General features: G+C 43.9%; 1 protein-coding gene across 4 annotated transcripts in view; it reads left to right on the top strand.

Annotated features, from left to right (window-relative positions):
- The window catches only part of NF2 (neurofibromin 2), an 81,198-nt gene that overhangs the window by 22,133 nt on the left and 37,173 nt on the right, over window positions 1–21,892 (top strand). For all 4 annotated transcript variants that reach the window (XM_036822830.1, XM_036822831.1, XM_036822832.1 and 1 more), the window contains exons 2-5: window positions 8,213–8,338; window positions 10,271–10,393; window positions 12,372–12,455; window positions 21,542–21,610. In XM_036822830.1, the coding sequence (XP_036678725.1) occupies window positions 8,213–8,338; window positions 10,271–10,393; window positions 12,372–12,455; window positions 21,542–21,610 (402 nt within the window). The remainder of the gene's footprint in view (window positions 1–8,212; window positions 8,339–10,270; window positions 10,394–12,371; window positions 12,456–21,541; window positions 21,611–21,892) is intronic.

Below are 21,892 nucleotides of genomic sequence, written 5' to 3'. Positions count from 1 at the left end.
ATGTGTCCCCAAAGAGGGGGGGGATATATACCTTCAGGCCCAATTATGCAATTAGAATTTTAATGAGGAGTGTCATAAATTCTTGCTTCATTGCAATCATTACCTAGAAGACTGTTCTACTCAGAAGGCTCAGCTTAGGTATCATCATCATTATCATCATCATCAGCCAACCACAAGCATTTGTGAAGTGGCCACAGATTATGCAGCACTTGCGCGGGTCCTGGGAGACTTAGAGAGAGAGAGAGAGAGAGAGAGAAAGAGGAAGAGAGAAAGGGAGAGAGAGAGAGAGAGAGTGTGTGTGTGTGTGTGTGTGTGTGTGTGTGTGTGTGTGTGTGTGTTAGCCCTTGCCTTCAAGGAGTTTATGATCTGCAGAATTGCAGGAAGGACAGGAATCTTGGGGAAAGACAGGCACCTCATTTTTCCGTGTATGTAAAGTACATACTAACTCACATATCTGGTATTGTATGCGGGGGAGGGAGACAGTGGTGAGGTAAAGAAGGGATCTTAGAAAGGTCTGGTTGTGGGTAACTAGAAGCATGTAGGTTTGCTGACCAGGAAGGGCACAGGCTGCCTTGTAGCAAGGCAGAGCAGTTGGTTGGAGGGGAGAGGAAGTGATTGGTGGAGGGCCTTGAAACCAATGATTTAAATAGATTCAGCATACTAACAGCGATGATTGGAGGGCTGGGAGAGGAGAATTACTTGCTGTGGTTGATTATGGCAGAAACTGACAGGGCAAGATTGGACCTGAGTTTTTTGTCTTGTTTTGTTTTGTTTTGTTTTTGCAAAAAGGAGGTTTCAGGTTTGTAAGATTTTGTGCAGATTGAGCTAAGGGATTCGGGGGTCATGATTGGTAGAGCAAAGAGACGAGTCTCTTTTTTTGGCTAAAATATTGTTTCTATTTGGAGGGTCTCCTTTTCCCTCAGAAATAATGGCTGATTAGGAGTGGTGTGTGTGTGTCCTTAACCACGACAGGAAACACAGACATGAGACACAGAACCTGCTTCCATGGTATGAGTCGGGGAGGGTCGGTTTTACACCCCCATTACTGCACTCTTTTATCCTCTTTGATTAACTGGAATAGATTTTAATGGGACTCATTATTCACTACTACACGGCAAAATCATTTTTATAACTCTTTCCATTGTGTTTACCTTGTAAATGGAGGTGTTTGGCATCTGTTTTTTCAAAACAGACCAATAAAAGTTGTATTTAGGTTTGGATCTGGCACATCAGCATCTTAAATTCTCAACTCTTCTCTGAAATCGGTTCTCGTAGGGCAGCCACGACTGCAAAAGTCAATTAGGGGTGAACGTGGAGAGGGGAGATCACAGCCCTCCTTGCTCTTGCATTCCCGAAATCATGGTAAACATGCTACATGTGTCCTGAGTCCGGGGAGGCACGGTTCCTTCTATTGCTCTGTCTGTAAGGGAGCTAACCTTTCAATAGTTTTTATGGAAAATGCTGGGGCAGCTTGTGAACTAATTAGAAGAAACCCTGATAAGTGAATGCCGGGTCTGTCCGTCGGTTCTCTTTCCTCTTCTGTGGAGTAGACAGCCAGTCAAATAGCATCTCTTGTGTGGCTGATAATCCTGTCCCCCAACATCTATGAAATGGGATGTCGCTTCACTGCTAGCTTCTCCAGGTTTGAGTCTTCTCTGCAAAGCTGAAGTTTCTCTGGGGCTTCTGATTCTCAGGCATTTCACACATGGCAGCCACATTCGGTTCTCTGCACGGCCCAGAGAAAGCAGTGCGAGAAATGCAATGCGAAGGCTGCCAAAGCCAAAAAAACAAGTGGTAGTTTTAGGGTTGTGAGTCTAAACGTGGCCTGTTGTAAGAAGATGTCGCAGACGTTATTCAAAATGCTTCCCCGGTTAATAGACCCTGATCAGTCCTGTAGGTTATTGGTGCCAGTTGTTTCCAACAACAGAAAAGTGCTGCATTCCAGCTACGTTCCTGCTGCAGAGCGTAAGTGCTTAGTGCTATTTCCTTAAAACATTCGAGGTTGATAAATGACAAGCACTTCACTCTGGGTAAAGCTCATAAATCCAGCCCCTACAAAAGATAACAAGCTGACAGCACTTAGTCCTGTTTATAAAGTTCATACACATCCGTCTGTGATAGAGGCACGGGATGGATCTGGGAAATAGCACCGCAGCCCGTTAAAGTAATGCAAGAACACAGCCACGATGCAAGACGCGCCGTGCGCCCAGACTCCCTGCCATTTGCCCTGCGCTTCAAGGGCATCTGGAGGCTGAGGCCCACGGAGCCGGAGCCCACACGCCATGGAGTCCGGCTCCTTCCTGCAAATCTCCTTTCTCCCTCCCTCCACCGCTCCTTTTCTGCCTGCAAGATGAGCCCCTGCCTCGTCGCCTTCCTCCCTTCGCTGGGCTGAGCGGAGGCGGGGGGCGGGGGGTGAGGGGGTATGTGGAGCAGTGGAACACTTCCCCCAGGGCAGAAGAGATGAGTTCAGGTGAACATTTCATCAGCACCAGGGGCTGTTCTCTTTTTGGCAATCTGTTCAGGAAAAATGACAAACCCTCCAAAAAGGCCTGTAAGTAGCATAAGTGCAAAGCCTGAATGGCTTATGTGCTAGCAGGTGTCAGAAGAGAAAATGTTTTAATAAAAAAAGAAACACGAGACTCATCCCACTGGTCGTGGCTCCTTAGAGACGTGGCAGGTATTGTTCAGGGGGGCCTGGGTGCTCAGAGCAGGGACTGAATGACCCAGGCCCTGAGTGGCCGTGGTGGGTGCGAGCTGTCACACGCGTGGGGCTGAAGCCATGTACTCAGTACCGCACTGAACATTCAGTACTGCAGATAGGACAGTCACGCTGCTTGTCAGATACCAGAAGAGTGCAAAGAACGTTCCTTCACTTGACAACAGCCTGGACCCAAGCGGCAGACATGCTGTTCCCTCCGGCTGGAGTGACCTCTCTTCCTTCAGCCCCTTCACCAGAGGACCAACTGCTGCCTGGCTTTCGAGACCCATCTCAGACAGCATCTCCCCAGGGAAGCCACTCACCCCACAGACCCCCAGGCCCGAGCTGTGTTCCCTCAGTCCTCTGTTCTGTGAGCATTTGCCAGGTTGCACTTTCCTTATCCGTTCACCTGTCTTCCCCATCAGCCGTGAATAGGGACAGCGTCTTGTCCCAGATTCATCATTCATCTCTGGGACCGAGTGCAGTGACTAGGATGTAGTGGGTGCTCAATAAATATTTGTCAAGTGAGTGATGGTATGGTTAGCACGATGAGAATTGATGGTGCCCTTTCTGATCTGCCATCCATCATGCGAGGAGTGGAACACAACTGGAGGCTTTAAACCATGCCACTTGAGAATGTAAGAAGAGGCGGGGTTAGAATGAGTAATCACCACCTTTTATTGAGTATTTACTGTGGCACCTTCTTAGGCTTTTCAAATGTATCAGTGCACTTAATCCTGAGATCAATCTGCTAAAACAGGTTCTGTTTATTATCCCTGTTGCAAAGCACAAGGAAGTTCAATAACTTGCCCAAGGTCACACAGTGGCAGCACTGAGATTCATACCGATGTTGGATAACCACTGTTTCTCTCTGCCTTTTAGACTGGTTCCTGGAAGGAATTAAGCCCTAATCTTCGGAAACATCCATCTTATGTAATGATTTAGCTTCTCTCCTGTACATCTAGAATGTTATGAGTTTTGTTCCATCCTAGGGAAAAAGGAGAAAACAGCCACTCAGACAGCTTTCTGTGGTTCACACGACACGTCAGGGTTAGGAGACAAAGAATTGGTTTTATTTTTATTTTATTTTTATTTTTTATTTTTTTTGGCCATGCCATATGGCTTTCGGGATCTTAGTTCCCCAGCTGTGCCCCCTGCAGTGGAAGCGTGGAGTCCTAACCACTGGACTGCCAGAGAATTCCCAAGAATTGATTTTAGACGGTAGTTGGAAGCACAGCAAGTGTTCCCCAGCCTCTGTTCTCCAGCCAGACTGAACTACAATACTGTCATTTCCTACAAGAACCATCTAGACCTCTAGACCTTCGCATATGCTCTTCCCTCTGCTGTAACACACTTCCCTGCTCTCTCCTCCTTCCCCAAGGCTGGTCTTCACTTGGCTTCTCTTTCCCACCAGTTCAGATGCCATTGCCCACCCCTTCAAGATAGAGGGTCCCTCCAGTCCCTGATGTCCCTGTTGTGGCACTGGGTGCTATAGTGCTGACTACCACACCTGGAGTTGATTTGTGTGTGGGGCGAGGGGAATGATTATCTGTTCCTGACAGTTTCACACTCTGGGCCTGTTGTCTTCAGCCCCCCATTTATCCCCTGCACCTCAGCTGGTGCTCGGACACAGCGTGTGTTCACTAAATGTTTGTCGAAGGAGTGGATGAATGGGGGTTCATTTTGCTTTACACTTTTGAGCCTCGGGTTTTTGAAGTGGTCAAGTCTGTTCTGTCGCACAGCCATTGTTTGCCACGTCTTGTGTGTACACACTCGGCGGGTGCCGTGGGGAGTAGAGAGATGACCTGCGTTGCTCTTGTTCTGAGGTGCCTACGATCTAGGGAGATGCTTAGGTGGTCACATCACCTTCCCACATCAGCACCGCGCGGTGGACCAGTGATAGAACTGGAGGCGGGCGTGCTCATGCTCTCGCGAGTCGGCAGCACCAAGGAAGCCCCATCGCAACCCAAGACCTCCTGTCCGCAGGGTGTCCCAAGAACCACCAGGAGCAACTGTGACCGGTGGTTCTTGTTTGTGAAGAAGTAGAAACCCAAATTAGGAAGACTAAGCAAGCCTCATACATTTGGGGAAAGCATGCTGAAAAGTGCACCCTCATCTAGGTAACAACACATTGGAGGTTAGATTTAGCCCAAGAGAAAAACTTAATGACTTAAAACTAGAACACTTTATTTTGTAAATAGAGCTAAGACTTAAAATCAGGTGTATTTGGGACATCTCTACTTGGTTTCCTCAGGCACCCTATCTTACTTTGTCTAGAACTTAATTACTCATCTGTTTCCGTCAAAACTTGCTGCTCCTGCTTCTCCTGTCTTCCATCCCTCCTTTACTGGAACCACCTGATGCTCAAGCCAGAAATTCAGGTGTTTCTCTTGATGCTTTTCCAGTTCTCAGGCTTTCTCTCCTTCCCACTGCCTTCATCAAGGCAGGAGTTGGCCTCCCTTCTGCCCTTCTTGATTCCAGGCTCCTTTCCTCCAACCCATTCTCCACCCTGTTGTTAGTGCACATTCTAGAATGCAGGTCTGGTCCCATCATTCCTCTGCCTCAGGGTATATGGAGAGTCCTGGTCCATCCCCACCACGCCCACTGAGTTCAGGCTGTCTGTGTCACCTCTGCCAGATGACATGCAGTTCCCTGTAGAGATCATGATGTTTGTTTTTAGACTTATTTCCTTTTCTCCTTTAACTAATTCTCCCTTGTTCTTTAAAGCTTTTTCTAACCTGGGTCGTTACTTGAGTCTTCGGCAGGGAACATTCTTCCAGAATTTCACATCCTCAGTATCTAATATTGCTGGGCACATAGGATGTGCTGTGTAATGCTTGCTGAAAGATTAGCTGAGAGGATGGGGAGTTCCCTGGTGGCCTAGTGGTTAAGATTCCAGGCTTTCACTGCTGTGGACAGTGTTCAGTCCCTGGTCGGGGAACTGAGATCCCACAAGCCTCGAGGTGCAGCCAAAAAAAGGATTAGATGAGTGGAAGCAGAGGCTTTAATTCACATTGAGCTGTAAAGGAGCAATAAATACCTGGCTCTTCTGAAAATGGGTTTTGTTTTAAGGTGGGAGAAGAGTGTTAAGATACCAGTTACTTACTGGAAAAGGTGGCTGGGGAGTGCTGGAGGAGAGCAAGATGAAAGGAACCCCACAGAGCAGAAAAAGAGGCGATCTGGGGGGTTGCCTACCTTAGACCACCAAGAAAAAGGCCAGTGTCTGCTGTAGCAGGCTGCCAAAGAATGTTTCCTTATACAAGAAGGGGACAGGTCTACTGTAGGTAATTAATTACTCAGACTCATTTCCAATTTGACACTCTACAATTCTTAAAGTTGAAAATCTAAGCCAGGCATTCTGAATCGGTGTGAGAATTTTTCCCCTCTCTTCACTTTATTGCAAGCTCCATAGTAGCAAAGACATTGTCTCTGCATTCAACAGAGATAATTTTGCATTTTAGAAACAAGGAAGTAGAAAACTGCATTAATACGAGATTATGTTTGAGAATTTAAGCTCCCAAGTCAGGAAATCCACTCAGCATTCTCTTGGTAGCTCTCGTTTAGATGCACCACACACCCACTTGCAGACAGCCCCTTCGTGCCAGAGCCTGCCCTGCAGTGGCCGTGAGTTATGGCGGATTGGGGATCATTACCTTGATCTTCTTGGCCTTTGGGTATTTCACTTCTCCAAGTTAATGTGTGCTCTTAAGTGTTACATTATCTTGTAGCAAAGTAGTCATTTATAATTTATATACTATGTACTGGCTTAAAATAGAAACAAGAAGATAATCAGCATCCTGAAGCTCCTAGTTTTCCAAAATAACATTTCTTCAGAGAAGTCTGCCTGTAGGAATTAAAACCTACCGTGAATTAAAAAACCCTTTGTCCCAGTGTCAGACTGGGACATAGGTGTGCCAACAAGCATTATTAAGCCTTATAAAAGGGGAAGGAGATCATTTTTTAAAAATAAAACATTTTATTTTATTCTACTCAAAATAATTTCTAAAGAACTCAACCTTTGTAGTGTTGCAGGGGCCCCACTGAAGTCACAGAGAGGGGACTGGGGCAGAGCTAGAGCGTCTTTTGGAGAAGGACAAAAGCTAATCCATATCTCCACCCCATGTCTGCTGCAGTTTTGGTGTCCTTCCATCTAGGCTGCTCCTTTGCTCTTTGACTTTGACTATACACATGGAGAAGGATGGGCTTTCCTGTTGAGTTCCTCGTAGGGAACACGCCGTCCATTCACATATATTAAAAATAGAAGGCCTGCTTGAAAAATCCTCTAGAATCAGGTTTTAGCAAACACCAATCAGATTTTAGAGGTCTAACTTATTTTTTTTTCCTACTTGCTTTTATAAGAAGTCTCTGAACCCTGAACTTCCCCAGTTCCTTTTCATTGTGCATCTTCAGTGTACCAGGACCTTGGGTGGAAATTTCTAATGAGAGCAGGAGAAGGACAGACGCCCCTGCAGTCGGGTGGTCTTCCTCTTCCGATGTCTGGCGACCTTGTATTTGAATCCACCATCTGTGACCACCATCTCCATGATGTGTCTCGTGCTCATCCCTGTACACAGGTGTCCATTTGAATGTCCACCTGATACTTGGGGGCCACTGACTGGGGTCGAGGCGAGCAGCCGCTATGGGTACTATGGGAACATCCTGGGTGATTTAACTTAAAAGCCACGGGTGGCAACATTTACTAAGCTCCTGGGTATTTTATTCCCCTATTATGATATTGAACCTGCTTTTCTGGCCACAAGATTGAAGAGCTGAGAAATGGGTTTAGCAGCCATTGCTTCAGGTCCTTTTGAAAATGAGGCTACGGGATTAGCACACTACAGTATATTCCTGTCTGTTTGTCCCCTGGGTTTCGATACAAGAGTTTGAAGTTGCTGCGTGTGGCCGTGGGTGGACACCTCCTCTTTGGCCTGGGTTACACATCATGACGGGGAGAGACCCGTGATTGGACTGGCTGGTCTCTAGTGTTTCTCTTTCCCCATGATTTGTGACGTCAGTTACAACATCTTACCCTATGTTGTGTTTTTAAAAAAATCAAGTAAAACTAGTCTTTACATTTTAAAAAGCTAGCCTTTTATTAAAGGGCAGAGTCACGATTAAAAAGAAAATCAACGACAAAATCTTGAGGAAACGACTGTCTCTAGAAGCTAACCTTGGATTAACGGGAGAAGCTTGACTCTCCTAAATGTGGACGTTATTTAGCAGCTTTCCTAAATTAGCAGCTTTGGGCATATTAAGATCTGTAAGGAACTGTCCAAGGGAGGTATTGTGTATGCTATGCAGTGATTAAGCCATTAAGCTCTAATTATTATTTTCCCACTCATGGTTTTGTGTAGGAAGGTTTACAATTATTTAGGAATTCTTTGCTCCTCGGCCATCTTAGCGTCATCCCCACCTTTCAGAACCTGAGGTGGGGGGAGCAGAGAAAAGGTTTTCCTGCGGGCTGCTTACCACTTGGGCTCAGCTGTCTTCCCCTGTTGGTTTGTTCCCTTGCAGATGAAGTGGAAGGGGAAGGACCTGTTTGACTTGGTGTGCCGGACCCTGGGGCTTCGGGAAACCTGGTTCTTTGGCCTGCAGTATACAATCAAGGACACCGTGGCCTGGCTCAAGATGGACAAGAAGGTGGGTCCAGACCCTGATGACACCAGTGGGGCTGGCATGGGCTCTGGATTTCCCCTGAGCATGTGTCTAGCATCATGGGGCATTATGGTACACAGCAGAGAGAGGGGCGGGTTGCGGAGGAAGTTATACGGGACATGATGCGGCCCTGGGGAGGCCCCGCCCCTGTTCCTCACCGGCTACCCCGGGCCTGCAGAACCACCCAGGACTGACCTGCCGCCATCCCTGGCTTCTTCCTTGTTGTCACCGGGTGTCACCTGATTGCTTCAGGCTTAATGCCGTTCTGTTGACTGAGCCATGAGTCAGGCTTTGTGGATAAAAATTACTATTGTATTATCGTTTTGGGTTTTTTTCGCACAATTTATGTCTTTGAAAGATTTTCTTGGGGCTCCTGTTCTTTAGGGAATTTTTAAGAGTCTTTTTGAGAAACACCATGGCCCAACTCAATTTATTCATTAACATGATCTAAGGAATAAAGAGTGCCCTGGTTCCCGCAGTGAAGGAAGAATGTCTATTTTGTTCTCATGATATTCTGGGGCTTCTGAGGCCTGGTGGACAAGTCTGGACTCCCAGCAGTTCTAATGTGGCTTAGAAATGGATATTGCCTCAGGGAACTGCCCTCTGCGTGGGTTTGTATGTGCTCACAAAGATGCTGTCACCTACTTACCTGCCAACCTATCCATGGAGGCTCTGAGAGCAGGGCCGTATGTTTTAGTCAGTAACTCCTAAAAGACCCCTGAATCTCCGAGTAAGTCAGTGTCTCATTTTTACCCCAAATTACCCCCTGCAATTGCCTACCTCATTCTATTATCTACTACTTGGCATGATAAACAGTGAAAGCCTGCCGTCTTCTACCAGTTTGACTCTAAACTCAGGTGTTCAAATTGTGTTTACATATGTACGCAGTAATCTGAATCTTCATGTTGGGGTCCCTGCTGGTTATAAATTTCACATGGTAATTCCCAACGATCATGAATGTCCAAGTGCTGCCATGCCAAGAAGAGCGTCCTAGATCAGGTTTATTTTGAATCTCTTGGGCACCACGACCAGGAATTTGGGCAGGAGCCTGGAGAGTTATCTATCAAAGACAGCAAAACCTTCAGTATCATTTTGTGACTCTCGGCAAAGTAAATTTGAAATCGTACCTGAGTGTTGGCCAAATGGATGTTAGATTGGGGGCCTCAGGAGCCATGGAGCCTGCTGCTCAAAGGAAATAAATTATGACACATGTTAATGGAGACTTGTAGCCTGTCACATGGCATGTTTATGCCCTGAGATGAAATTCATTCTGGAGAGCAGATGGCTCAAGCTTTCCAGTGGGTGGATGAAATTGTTAGAAGATTAAAGGCAGAGTGGTTTACTGGCTGTGCTCAAGTATTTCGTGGGGCATCTCTAGAGGTTCCTTGAAACAAAGGGTTGCCATGATGGACGTGTTTCACTTTTGTTGCTCAGTTAATGTTTAGATGATTTCACAGATATCTAGTTCATCATCTCTAAGCTCCATTCCAGTATGGACCTAAATGTTGGAGGTAGTCAGCAAGACAAAAGAATAAAGGAAGATTCCACTACTTGAGAAAATTAAAAAACCTTCAGCCTACTGTAAAGGATAGTGCCCAAGGCCTTTGAGTTATAAATTTCTAGTTTTTAGCTATCTCTGTGGCCTTGAAAACATTTGTGCCTGAATCATCTTAGCTCCACTCACCACTTGGGGATATTGATTAATTTGATTAATTCACCATGTGAAGTGAATATTACCTCCTGTTATAGATGGCTTTGTGAATGCTTCAAACTGTAGAATCACAACCTTTGGGAAATGTGATAAATTTAGAAGGGAGAAAAATATTTATATACTCCCTGCAGAAGGTCCTTTGATGGTGGCCCGGGAGGGAGAGGGGCGAAACTAGCTTGTTTTTCTTTTGCTCTGCAATTCCGCAGGTGCTGGATCATGACGTTTCAAAGGAAGAGCCAGTCACCTTTCACTTCCTGGCCAAATTTTATCCTGAGAATGCCGAGGAGGAGCTGGTTCAGGAGATCACGCAGCATTTATTCTTCTTGCAGGTACCCCTTTCCATGCTACCCCCCTGATCTTGAGAGAACCGCCCCCAGGGGTAACGGCAGAGGCAGCCTGGGCCAACCCCTCGGATTTGACCACAAATGCCTCCACATTGTGAAAATGTTCTCCCTCTGGAAAGCCAGTCCCTTTGGTTCTGTAATGAAAAACAGTCTTCAGGACAGAACTATACTTGAGTGATGAGAATTGGTGTCAGATGAAATTGCAAAAGTGTGATGGCGAAAGAACACATACAAGTAGCTCCCTAACTAGAAACATCTTTGAAGATGGCTCCTCACTAACTTAAAAGTACTCAATAGTTGCCCAGGAAGTCTAAAAAGAGAGCCTTGCAAAGAGTAGTTCTTCCAGAAATTTAAAATCTGCTCTCATGAAGGCGGGACTTCAGAACTCCAGTGACACTTGGTAAATCCCACACACGTGGTACTTCAAACATCATGTTTCATGCCACTCTTTGTCTATAATTGTCTTATTTTCCACTTACTCCCTCATTAGACTGTAAGCCCCTTTAAGGCAAGGCTCACTGAGTGCACAGTGGGCACCCCGTAAGTAAATGTTCCACCGAATTGAAGAAATTAGGAGATCCATAATTATAGGTTCAAAGACAGCTAGTTGACCGTCTAGAGGTGCAGCTAGGGGGACTGGTGTGAGGATGAGAACCTTGGCAGTTTTGCTTGTGTTCCTACTGCTCGCTCAGAGCACTTCCCGAGTTTCACGGTTAGTTATGGTGCTTGGCGCTGGAACGGCTGGTGTGTCCGCCATCGGTGACAGAAAAGACCCCAGCGGGGTGTTAATTACATGATTGCCCAGATGTACACGTATAGCCTGGCCTCCTATAATTAGTTTGAGCCTCAGATTATTGCATTAAGTAAATATTAAGTTAAATGTAATAACCCCCTCCAATAATTTCTCTTGCAAAAAAAAGTTTGCCAAAAAAGTGTGTGTGTTTGTATATTCCCTCTCCAATATTTTCATGTCAAAGGGAAGCCCTTTCAGTTTTTCTGCAGTGCGGCTTAAAACCGAAGGATTAGAAAGTTGCCCTGCTTTGAATGAAACCACAAAGTGACCTCCTAGGCCCCAGAATGTCCTAGCCGTATAGAGATGGCTTTCTTGTAAGTGCTTGGAAGCAGTGCCCATTCTCCATTTGACTTTGGCCTAATTTCCCCTCCTACTGAAATGTTGGAGCGCTTTCACGGCTGAGCAAGGCAAAATTTACTACTTTTATGAATCTGGTGACTGCTGACGTCTGTGAAAGAGAGCTGGCTTTCCCGTTGTGTTTTTTTCAGCATGCCCTCACTTCAGGAGGCTGTCTTGCCTCTGCGTCTGGAACATCACCCACCGTACCAGTCTAAGAAATTAAATGCAATGAGATATGTTAATTCAACATTATGGCTTAAGAATTATATTTCCCGGACCTCAAGTGGACTTAAAGGTTTAATCGATCAAACTTTATTGCTTCCTTTTTCCTTAGAGCAGGCATATTGAAAGTGATGGGGTTTTTTCCTGCAGTCATAACTCAGTGGCCTCACTGACTTTGGTCTTGTGTTAAGACTTAAAAGCAGACTCCATTTCCTCTGATTCTGCGTGTGCTCAGCTGGGGCCGAGGCTGCAATCACCACCAGAGCCGCTCCTGACATTTCCCGAGTTCACAGCTCTCCTCTGTCACAACCCAGATGTCAGTCTCTTTTTTTAACTACGAAGATTGTTTTTCCTCTTCGGCATTTGATCACGAACAGAAGAGATTAAGGGTTTTTTTCTGCGTAGCCATCTTACCAATAACTTCTCGGGGACCGAGCTCCCAACCTGTCGGCAGCAGTAAAAAGAAAAAATCGTGCCCTTTGTCAGAAAATCATTAGCAGGCTGGGTTGACAGGCCTCATTAGAACATGCTGCAGTGTCTTGCTGTGACCAGCCTGCACGGCTCCTGTCCACGCACATGGTATCATGTCTCCCCTGTTGCCCCTTTCAGGTAAAGAAGCAGATTTTAGATGAAAAGATCTACTGCCCTCCCGAGGCTTCTGTGCTCCTGGCTTCTTACGCCGTCCAGGCCAAGGTAGGCTCAAAGAAGGAAAACGCATTCTTCCTGGGCATTAATGCATGTCACAGGATCACACCAGTCAACTGTTTCTTTGGATCTTCTAGGCTTCAGAGACTTTCCCCAGAAAGTGGGGTGCTATGGCACTTGTGGACTTGGGGGACCACTCTCACTGTTCCACTGCTGTATCATCTTGTGAGAGTGTCTGTGTGTGTACAAACAATAAGTGTACAGCTCGATGAATTATCTGTGTAATCTCACTATGCACATGTGGTTAATTACATTCACCCAGCCAACCTCTCTTTTTATTAACCAGGAAGAATGAGTTTATCGTCTCCAGTTTTGGCCAAACATGGCCTTGGGGTCAGAAAGGCCCAGGTCCTCATTGCGAACTCATCTTCTGAGGACCAGCGGCCCTATGCCTCGGGACCATGTCACACCCTGGGGAATGTCCTGCTTCATCCACCTGGATGGCGTGCTGGCTGTGCTTACGGTCGGGCACTGCGGGCTCTCGGCCCCACCAAGCCCAGCTGAGCTGTCTGGTGACCTGAGAGTCTTTCACAGAGAAATCGCTGCAGACTGGGAGTGGTGGGAGAGGGAGACCACTGGTCTTGTGCTTCTGTCCTCTCTGTTTTTATAAGACTCACTACAGGGTCTGCCCAGGGTGCTTCATGCCCCTCAGATTTCCGACTTCAATCACATGCCACTTTCTCCTGATCCCTCTGCTTACTACCTTTCACTGCAGCATAAGATGACCTCAGAATTGGGACACCTGGGTTACTTTTGTGATTTTTGCATAATCTTTTCAGTTATTATTTTCCTTTTTAGTTAGAGGTATCCATAAAGCAATTTCCCTGAAATGTTAGAGAAATTAATAAGACCCTCAACTTCTTAGCCCACTTTTTGGAGTAGCTTAAGATAATCTCAAATCAAAGCCAGGAAGTAACTGGCCTATCATTTGGAGGAAAATAGGGTCTGTACGTGCTCGTCACACTAACAGAAGCATCAGGGTCATTTGATGACTTGTCTAATATTTGCTGAGTATTCACTGGCCTGAGGGGAGGTTGTTGACTCTGTTACTGATACAGACACGAAGTGAGTATCTGCCCTCAGTGATTTGCCCAAGGTCATTTGGGCAATCTTGGGTAAAGCTAAGGGCAGAATTCATGGCTTTGGGAATTCATGCATTTTGTGCCTCCCCTATTCCACTGTCCTGACAAATGAGTAATTGAGAAAACAGAAAATGGGCCTTGATTCAACTAAAACATATGCTTCCTTTTATGCTTTGATTAAGAATATTAATAACAGGAAAAATGTGTCCTTTCAATCAGTATCGCCCTGACAGTGATGAAGCAGTTGTTGTCACTTTCATTAAATCTGAGCACTTCCTCGCCCGGAACTGAGCTTCTCTCTAGCACGCCTTCTCCCCGGCTGAGAGGAGGCCCAGATTCTCAAAGATACTACCTCTCTCTGAAGGACTTTAGTCTCAAAGGCTACATTTTCTTTGCATAAATTTTGGGCCACAAATTCAAAGGCCACCTGTAGAAAAAAAAACTTTTCAGGGAACCAGCAGATGTTTGCTTAAACAGATTTCACTGTAGGAAAGCCCTCCTAATTTGGATCCTGCTAATTTAGAGATGAAAGTGATTCACAGACAGCATATGGGGTTCATATGGAGGAGCGTGCTTTAACTGTTTTTCCCGGTGTAAATTGTCAGGAACCTACAAATAAAGGTAATCTATGGCTTCAAGTCTGCATTTGGGAAACTAAGGATTATTATAACATGCTTCCAGTTTCTAGGACAGCTGTTAATATTAATAGGGTGTCTCTGATTACAATATTGATCAGATCTTACACGCCTGTAGTGTTTTACAGTTTTACAAAGTGTTATAACATGAATATTTCTTGCGATCCTCAATGGAGTCTTTTCTGTAAACCAAAGAATTTAAGGCTCAGAAAGGACTAATAATTTGTCTAAAGTCACAATACTTGATGTTAATTTTTTTTTTTTAAATAAATTTATTTATTTATTTATTTTTGGCCGTGATGGGTCTTAGTTGCTGCGCACGGGCTTTTCTCTAGTTGCAGTGAGCAGGGGCTACTCTTCGTTGCGGTGCGCAGGCTTCTCATTACGGTGGCTTCTCTTGTTGCAGAGCACAGGCTCTAGGTGCGCAGGTTTCAGTAGTTGTGGCTCGTGGGCTCTAGAGCGCAGGCTCAGTAGTTGTGATGCATGGGCTTAGTTGCTCCGCGGCATGTGGGATTTTCCCAAACCAGGGCTCGAACCCGTGTCCCCTGCATCGGCAGGCGGATTCTCAACCACTGCACCACCAGGGAAGCCCGATGTAAATCCTTTTTTAAATGGAGTTTGTAGCCCACTTCTTGATGGACAGGATTTGAAGCAGAATGGAGCTGCAGGATGGAGCAGGGGTGAGAACCCTAGTGTCTGGATTGCGTAATTTAGCACTTGCACTTGCCCTCACTGTGAGAGGGGTCTCTGGGTATCACACACTACCTTTCACTAAATTCCAGGTTCATTTGTATGGTCACATCAGTCCAAACTTTTCAGTAAATCATCCTGGTTCCTTCCATTATATTCCATTTCTTTTCTTCCACAACCTTTCTGAGACAGATAGGAAATGTAAAAGTGTGGTGGGGAAAGTGAATTGAGCTCATGAACACATGGGATGTAATTACGCACAAATGTATTCATTACAGTATTTCAGCTGTTCAACTGATATAGACAGTTCATTCCAAAGCATAAAGAAACAATTACCCTTAAAGCATAAATACAAATATTAATCACATGGTTCAGTTAACAAGAGCCATATTTCTTAGGAGGAGTTTAGGTTATTTTTGAATCAGAAATATAGGCTGGTTTTTTTGGCCCAGTCATGTGACACTCCAAACCATCTTGCAACATCTTAAGCCACCTGTTGGATTTTATATTGACAATTTGGTGTTTGAAATGTGTTCTTATTAAAAATGACTTTGGGAGAGAATGGTATGTAATTCCCCAATCTTGCAGGGCTGGCCAGCAGATTCCTAGTGTTCAGAGAGAGAAAAGACTGGTGGGAGAGGAGGCTTGTTGTTTCCTATTGCTCTTTGATGCTAATTAGGGGCAGAGTGCCAAAAGGCAACTAAGAAGTTGGGTATATGTAAAGTATAGGTAGAGTGGCAAGAGTTGAGGCTGGAGAGGTCTGCTGGGGGTCAGATCATAAAGGGTCTTAACTTTATCCTGTGGGGGTTGCAGAGCCAGTGAAGGGTTTATATTTTAGACAGATCCTTTGGTGGCTGTGTGAAGGACAGATTAGAGTAAGACCAGTTTGGAAACAGGGAGACCTGTTAGAAGGCTGTGGTGGTCATCTGGCTGAGACTATGGGGTTCCCAACTTGGGCAGTGGTCAGTTGGATGGGAGGAGACTAACTTTAAAATAATCCAGGGGAAAAAAATACCCAGGAGGTAAAAGTTGATATAAATGGTACTATCCTTTGCATGTCCCCCTTTCTGGGGGGCTTATCCTTTTACAAATGGGTATTTTCTCTCACTCATTGTCAATTTTGCGATGTATCGTGTTGTACGAGTCGATGTAGCTCATTGATTCTAACTGCTGTATGGTAGCCATTGATGAATAAGCCTAATTTATTTTTCTATCCTCCTGAGGAGGAGGTAGGTTTAGTTTCTGCTGTTTCCCTATTATAAGCAGCGCTTTACTGAGAACTCTTTTATATGCTTCCTTGTGTACATGTGCAAAAGCTTTTTCCCCTTAAGGTAGATTTCTAGAAGTAACATTGCAGATATATCCCTGAAGATAAAGAACTCTTAAGTTTCTAAGAAAAAAGCAGAAAAATGGGAGCAAAGGGTATGAATATCAGGCAATTTATAGACTATGAGAAGAATCTGTAAATACAAAAAGATGCTCAATCTTATTAGTAATCAAGAAAAAGAAGAATTAAAGCAACAATAAGGAAACATTTCAAACCCATGAGATTGACAAGGATTAATATAGGATGGATAAAGAACAAGGTCCTACTGTATAGCACAGGGAACTATATTCAATATCCTGTGACAAACCATAATGGAAAAGAATATGAAAAAGAATATACATATATGTATAACTGAGTCACTTTGCTGTACAGAAGAAATTGACACAACATTGTAAATCAACTATACCTCAATTAAAAAAAAAAAAGTAAAATAAATAAATAAATTGAATAGAAGCTCTGAGCTCATTTCCATGCAGGAAGAGACTGTGAATTGGCATAAGCTCTGTGGGGTGATGGGTATGGTAGGGGCCTGTCAGTGAGGAGACACCCCCTCCCCGAGTCCCCGAAATCCCACTCCTAGGCCGCCACTCTAGAGGAAGTCCTGCATAGTGCACCCTTTTCACTTAAAACTGTCAGAAGAGAGTTCTTAAAGTACTCAGTTTTTTAAACTATTGAACTGTATTTCATAGAACAGAGGGGCTGTGGTTTATTTAAATATCTTTTTTTGTTGTTTTGTTTTTGTTTTCTTTTTTTTAATTGAAGTATGGTTAATTTACAATGTTGTGTTGGTTTCAAGTGTCCAGCAAAGTGATTCAGTTATACATATATGTATATATTCTTTTTCAGATTCTTTTCCATTATAGGTTATTACAAGATATTGAGTATAGTTCCCTGTGCTATACAGTAGGTCCTTGTTGTTTATTTAAATATATCTTTATTGGTAGATACTTAGGCTTGTTTTTCTTTCTATTACTTTTCTACTTAAATGGGTGCAGTGAACATCCTTGAGTACGCCTGTTTGGGCACATACGAACAATATTTGTCTATGATAGATATCAAAGAAATGGCATAAATGGGTTGAAGGATAGGAACATTTAAAATTTAAATAGTGCTAAGTGAAAGAAGCAGACAGGAAAGGCCACATATTATATGATTCCATTTGTATGAAATGTCCAGATGAGGCAAATTCATGGAGACAGAAGGTAGGTTGAGTGGTTGTCAGGGGACAGGAGGAGGAAATTAGGACTTACTGCTAATGGGTAAGGGATTTCTTTTTGAGGTGATGGAAATATTCTGGAATTAGACAGTGGTGATGGTTGTACAACATTTTGAATGTACTAAAAACCACTGAATTATATGCTTAAAATTGTGAATTTTATGTATGTAAATTTTATCTCAAAAAAAATTTAAATAGTTATGACCAAATTGCTCTCCAAAAGTTCCTAATTTAACTTCTACCAATAGTGGTGAGAATATCTGTTTTTCCATATCCTCATCAACGGTGGTTGCTATCAGCCTTTTAAATTTTTGCTAATTTGACAAAAAAGTAGATTTTTTAAAAGTTTTCATTTCCTTGATTACCACTGGGGCATCATTTTCATAGACTTATTGGCCATTTGTATTTCTTTCCTCTGTGAATCAAGTGTTTATGACTTGCCTGTTTTTTCCACTTTATTGTTTGTCTTTTTCTAATTGAGTTATAGGAACTCTATATATTATGAATATTAATCTTTTATCTTTTTTTACATGTCAATCCTTTTCATGTTTTGAGTGACTTTTGGAATGACTTCACCAACTTAATATACACATGTTCTTCTATATTTTATTCTGGTAATTTTATGGATTTTCATTTATAGGTTTAAGTCTTTAATCCATCTGGAATTTAGTGACTGGTGTGTGGTTGGGATCTAACTGTTTATTCTATATATGTATTGATTAGACCTTTATGTTTTGTGAAATCCTATTCAGAGCATTTGGTCTAATTTTTCATACATATAAGCAGAGGAAAGTATTTGTCTCTGTTTAAGAAGTGACTCTGAGAGCCCTTTAAAAGGTGAACTCCCTTCTTGAATTTAAATTCAATTGGTTTATATCAGGGGTGGAACCAGGTTTTGTGGGCCCTGAAGCTTATATAATATAGGGTGTTCTTTTAATGCAAGAACACCAAATTATGAATATAAAATTAGGTACAGGCCCATCCAGGTGCAGAGACCTGAAACCCAAGCCTCATTAGCTTCCCAGCAAATTCACTCCTGCTTATGTTATTGGGATGCCTCTGTACATAAAATGAGGAGGAACAGCCATCTCCATCCATGGAGTGGTCTGACTTTCTTTTATATTCACCAGCCACCACAACTTGAGGATTTTCTTCTTCTTTTGTTTTTTAAAAAGACATTTAAGAGCAGACACATACCTCAAGGTGGCTTTAATGTTATAAGTGGAATTAGTCCAGTGGAGAAGTTCCTTCAGCAGTGTCTTTGCCACCTCCCCAGTGCTCAGATGTAGCATTTGATCAATGGAGTAGCTGGGAGCTCAGTATGACAATGTGGATCATTAATCTTGCAAGCCTTTGGAGCCTGAATTTACAGCTTTCACTTTGCATATCTGCTTGCAAAAGCACTAAAGTTTGGTCAGCACTGTTGAGAGTTTTGCAAGTACAACTCACAGGGCTTTCTTTATCATCCTCCCCGTTTAAGAATCTGACAGGCAAAGAGTAACCAGTGTCATCATAAATAACGCAGCTGATGATAATAATACCTGACTCATTATGAGCTGGGCACCGTGCAAAATGCTTACCTGACTGTCTTCATCCTCGTCACCCCCCAGGAGGCAGGCACTGTTCTGACCCTTGCTTTCCAGATGGGGAAGCTGAGGTTTAGAGAGAGGGTGCCTCACTCGGGGCCTCAGGGGATGCTGCAGAGCCACCTCCCCTTCAAAATCCTCCAAGACAAATGCTCTCGTTTGACAAATTAGGAAACAGACTTGGAGAGGTGACATGACCTGAGTTTTTAATCTTTTGACATCAGGTTGTATTGAATGCTGTGTGTTAATCATAGTTTTAAAATTTTTATGGGTCGGGACTTCCCTGGTGGTCCAGTGGTTAAGACTCCACGATCCCAATGCAGGGGGCAAGGGTTTGATCCCTGGTTAGGGAACTAAGATCCTGCATGCCTTATGGTGCAGCCAAAAAAATTAAAAAAAAAAAAAAAATTCTGAGTATTTCATTTAATCCCCACAAGAATCCTATAAGATAAATACTTTTCTTATTCCCATTTTACAGATGAGAAAACTGAGACACAAAATTTCTAAGGTCACAGCTAATAAGTGAAGGAGCTGGAATTGAACTTTAAGCAGCCTGCCTCCCATACCCCCTCCCCCTCCCCCTGCCCCCTCCCCCTCCCCCCCAATTTCAGGCTCCTACCTGCACTCTCCGCAGAGAGTACTGTTAAAGCTCATACAGTTCCTGACTTATTACACCCCCCTGGCCTTTCAGAGATCCAGAGAAACCAGTTTCCTTCATTTTTTTTTTTTTTTAATTTTTTTGGCTGCACCGAACAGCATGCAGGAGCTTAGTTCCCTAACCAGGAATCAAACCCATGCCCCCTGCATTGAAAGCATGTAGTCTTAACCACTGGACCACCAGGGAAGTCCCTCCTTCAAGTTTTTTTTTTTTTTTTTTTTTTTTTTTAAAGTATTTATTTATTTATTTATGGCTGTGTTGGGTGGGTCTTCGTTTCTGTGCGAGGGCCTTCTCCAGTTGTGGCAAGTGGGGGCCACTCCTCATCGCGGTGCGCGGGCCTCTCACCATCACGGCCTCTCTTGTTGAGGAGCACAGGCTCCAGACGCGCAGGCTCAGTAGTTGTGGCTCACGGGCCCAGTTGCTTCGCGGCATGTGGGATCTTCCCAGACCAGGGCCCGAACCCGTGTCCCCTGCATCGGCAGGCAGACTCCCAACCACTGCGCCACCAGGGAAGCCCTCAAGTTTTTTAAATGAAGAAATGCATAGACAGGGTTAAGTATTTAAGTTTGACCAGTTAATTTTTTAAACTGAAAAAACAATGCAATACAATTCTGTTATTTGCAAGGTAATTATGAGATTCATAAGAGATATTAATCCTCGGGGCTTTTATAGAAGGGTAGTATGGGAAGAAGTCATGATTTACAGTTGATGATGAACATCTCTTCAATCTCATGAGTGTCTGTTGGAAAACTCACCAGAAATCTAACTTAAGGTTCTTTGGGAATGAGGGTGGGCCATGTCCTCACCCGATTTGGTGGGATGTAGAGCCAACAGCCTTGTGCCAGACCTTTCTTTTGTTTTTCCAATGTTGGTGGCAAAAAGGATAAATGTTTATAGAAGATAATACTAAAATACTGAGCTTTGTTGTTTTGGGTCAAAAGAAAAGCCACTGAATGCTGATTGACAAGAGACAGGCTTTGATCTTCTATATATTTTATGGTTAGTTTCTTTTAAAAAATTCCTTCATTTCTGATTATTTCCTGGTCAGACTAACTTTCTAGGAAAGAAAGGGGTATTTGTTTGTTTGTTTGTTTTTTTATAAATTTATCCATCCTATTTATTTTTGGCTATGTTGGGTCTTCATTGCTGCGCGCAGGCCCTCCCTAGTTGCAGCGAGGTGCGCGGATTTCTCATTGCGGTGGCCTTCCTGCTGCAGAGCAGGGAGGGGTATTTGTTTTGAAATCAGAAAATAAACTTCAAGTTATTGTCCCTGGTGAGTACATTAAAATGCAGGCCCCAGAGTGATTTGCTCTACAGCTTCAGGAAAATCTGTTAACATTTTACTCATTTCTTTGTCTGTACGATAGAAATGACAGTGTTGGCATCAGATTTTTCCAAAGCATTTTTCAGAGCCTTGATTGAAAGGTATTAAAAATATTGCCGGCATTATCCCCAGCTCCCACCTATCAGTTGGCTCCAATTACCAGCCACTTACAAGCATTTATAGGTAAGACTCTTATCACTGGTTGCTAATCACAATTTACACAGTTGTGTTTTGTTGTCTCCTTTCAAAAGCTGTTTTGGTAGTGACGGCTTCCTTCAGGAGTTAGAAAACTCGGCCACATTTCTCTACAAATGTCACATTCTTATTAGCATGTCACCCATCCATCCCTTACGGGATTATGCGACTCTGTTCACAGATATAATCAGTTTTGTATTTTCATCCAAGGATAACAAACTAGCAAGGTTGCAATCTTGACTTGTCATCAGAATTAAATTGCTCCCTGGAGCTGGGAGGGACAGAGGCTGAGTCGACCTGTTCAGAAACGCAGTTGTCTTTAGAATCTCAATCCCACGCTCTCCTTTTCCTCTCCTTCCAGTACGGTGACTACGACCCCTCTGTTCACAAGCGGGGATTTTTGGCCCAAGAGGAATTGCTTCCAAAAAGGGTAAGAAGTCAAATTCCCTGTTTGGGAAGACATAACCAAAGGACCGGAAGGAATATTGGACGTAGGTGGCAAGAACATTTTTATAAATGTTTTGTAATCAATCTCAAGTAATGGTCTCTGTTAAGAACATTAAAAAGCAAAGGTTCGTGGGATTCGTTTGGGGTTGCCAGGACAGGCATGGCCTGCGGATGGTCCTTTCTTTAAAGGTGGGGGAGCGTCAGTGATTCCTAGGGAGGGGCGTGGAGCAGCCTGAGTTCAGCCTGGGGAAATGAGCTGTTTGCA

Source organism: Balaenoptera musculus, chromosome 14 (genome assembly GCF_009873245.2).
Source record: "Balaenoptera musculus isolate JJ_BM4_2016_0621 chromosome 14, mBalMus1.pri.v3, whole genome shotgun sequence".
In the NCBI taxonomy this organism is placed as follows: Eukaryota; Metazoa; Chordata; class Mammalia; order Artiodactyla; family Balaenopteridae; genus Balaenoptera; species Balaenoptera musculus.
Note: the sequence above shows the minus strand (reverse complement) of the source record. Positions and strands in the feature narration are given on the sequence as shown.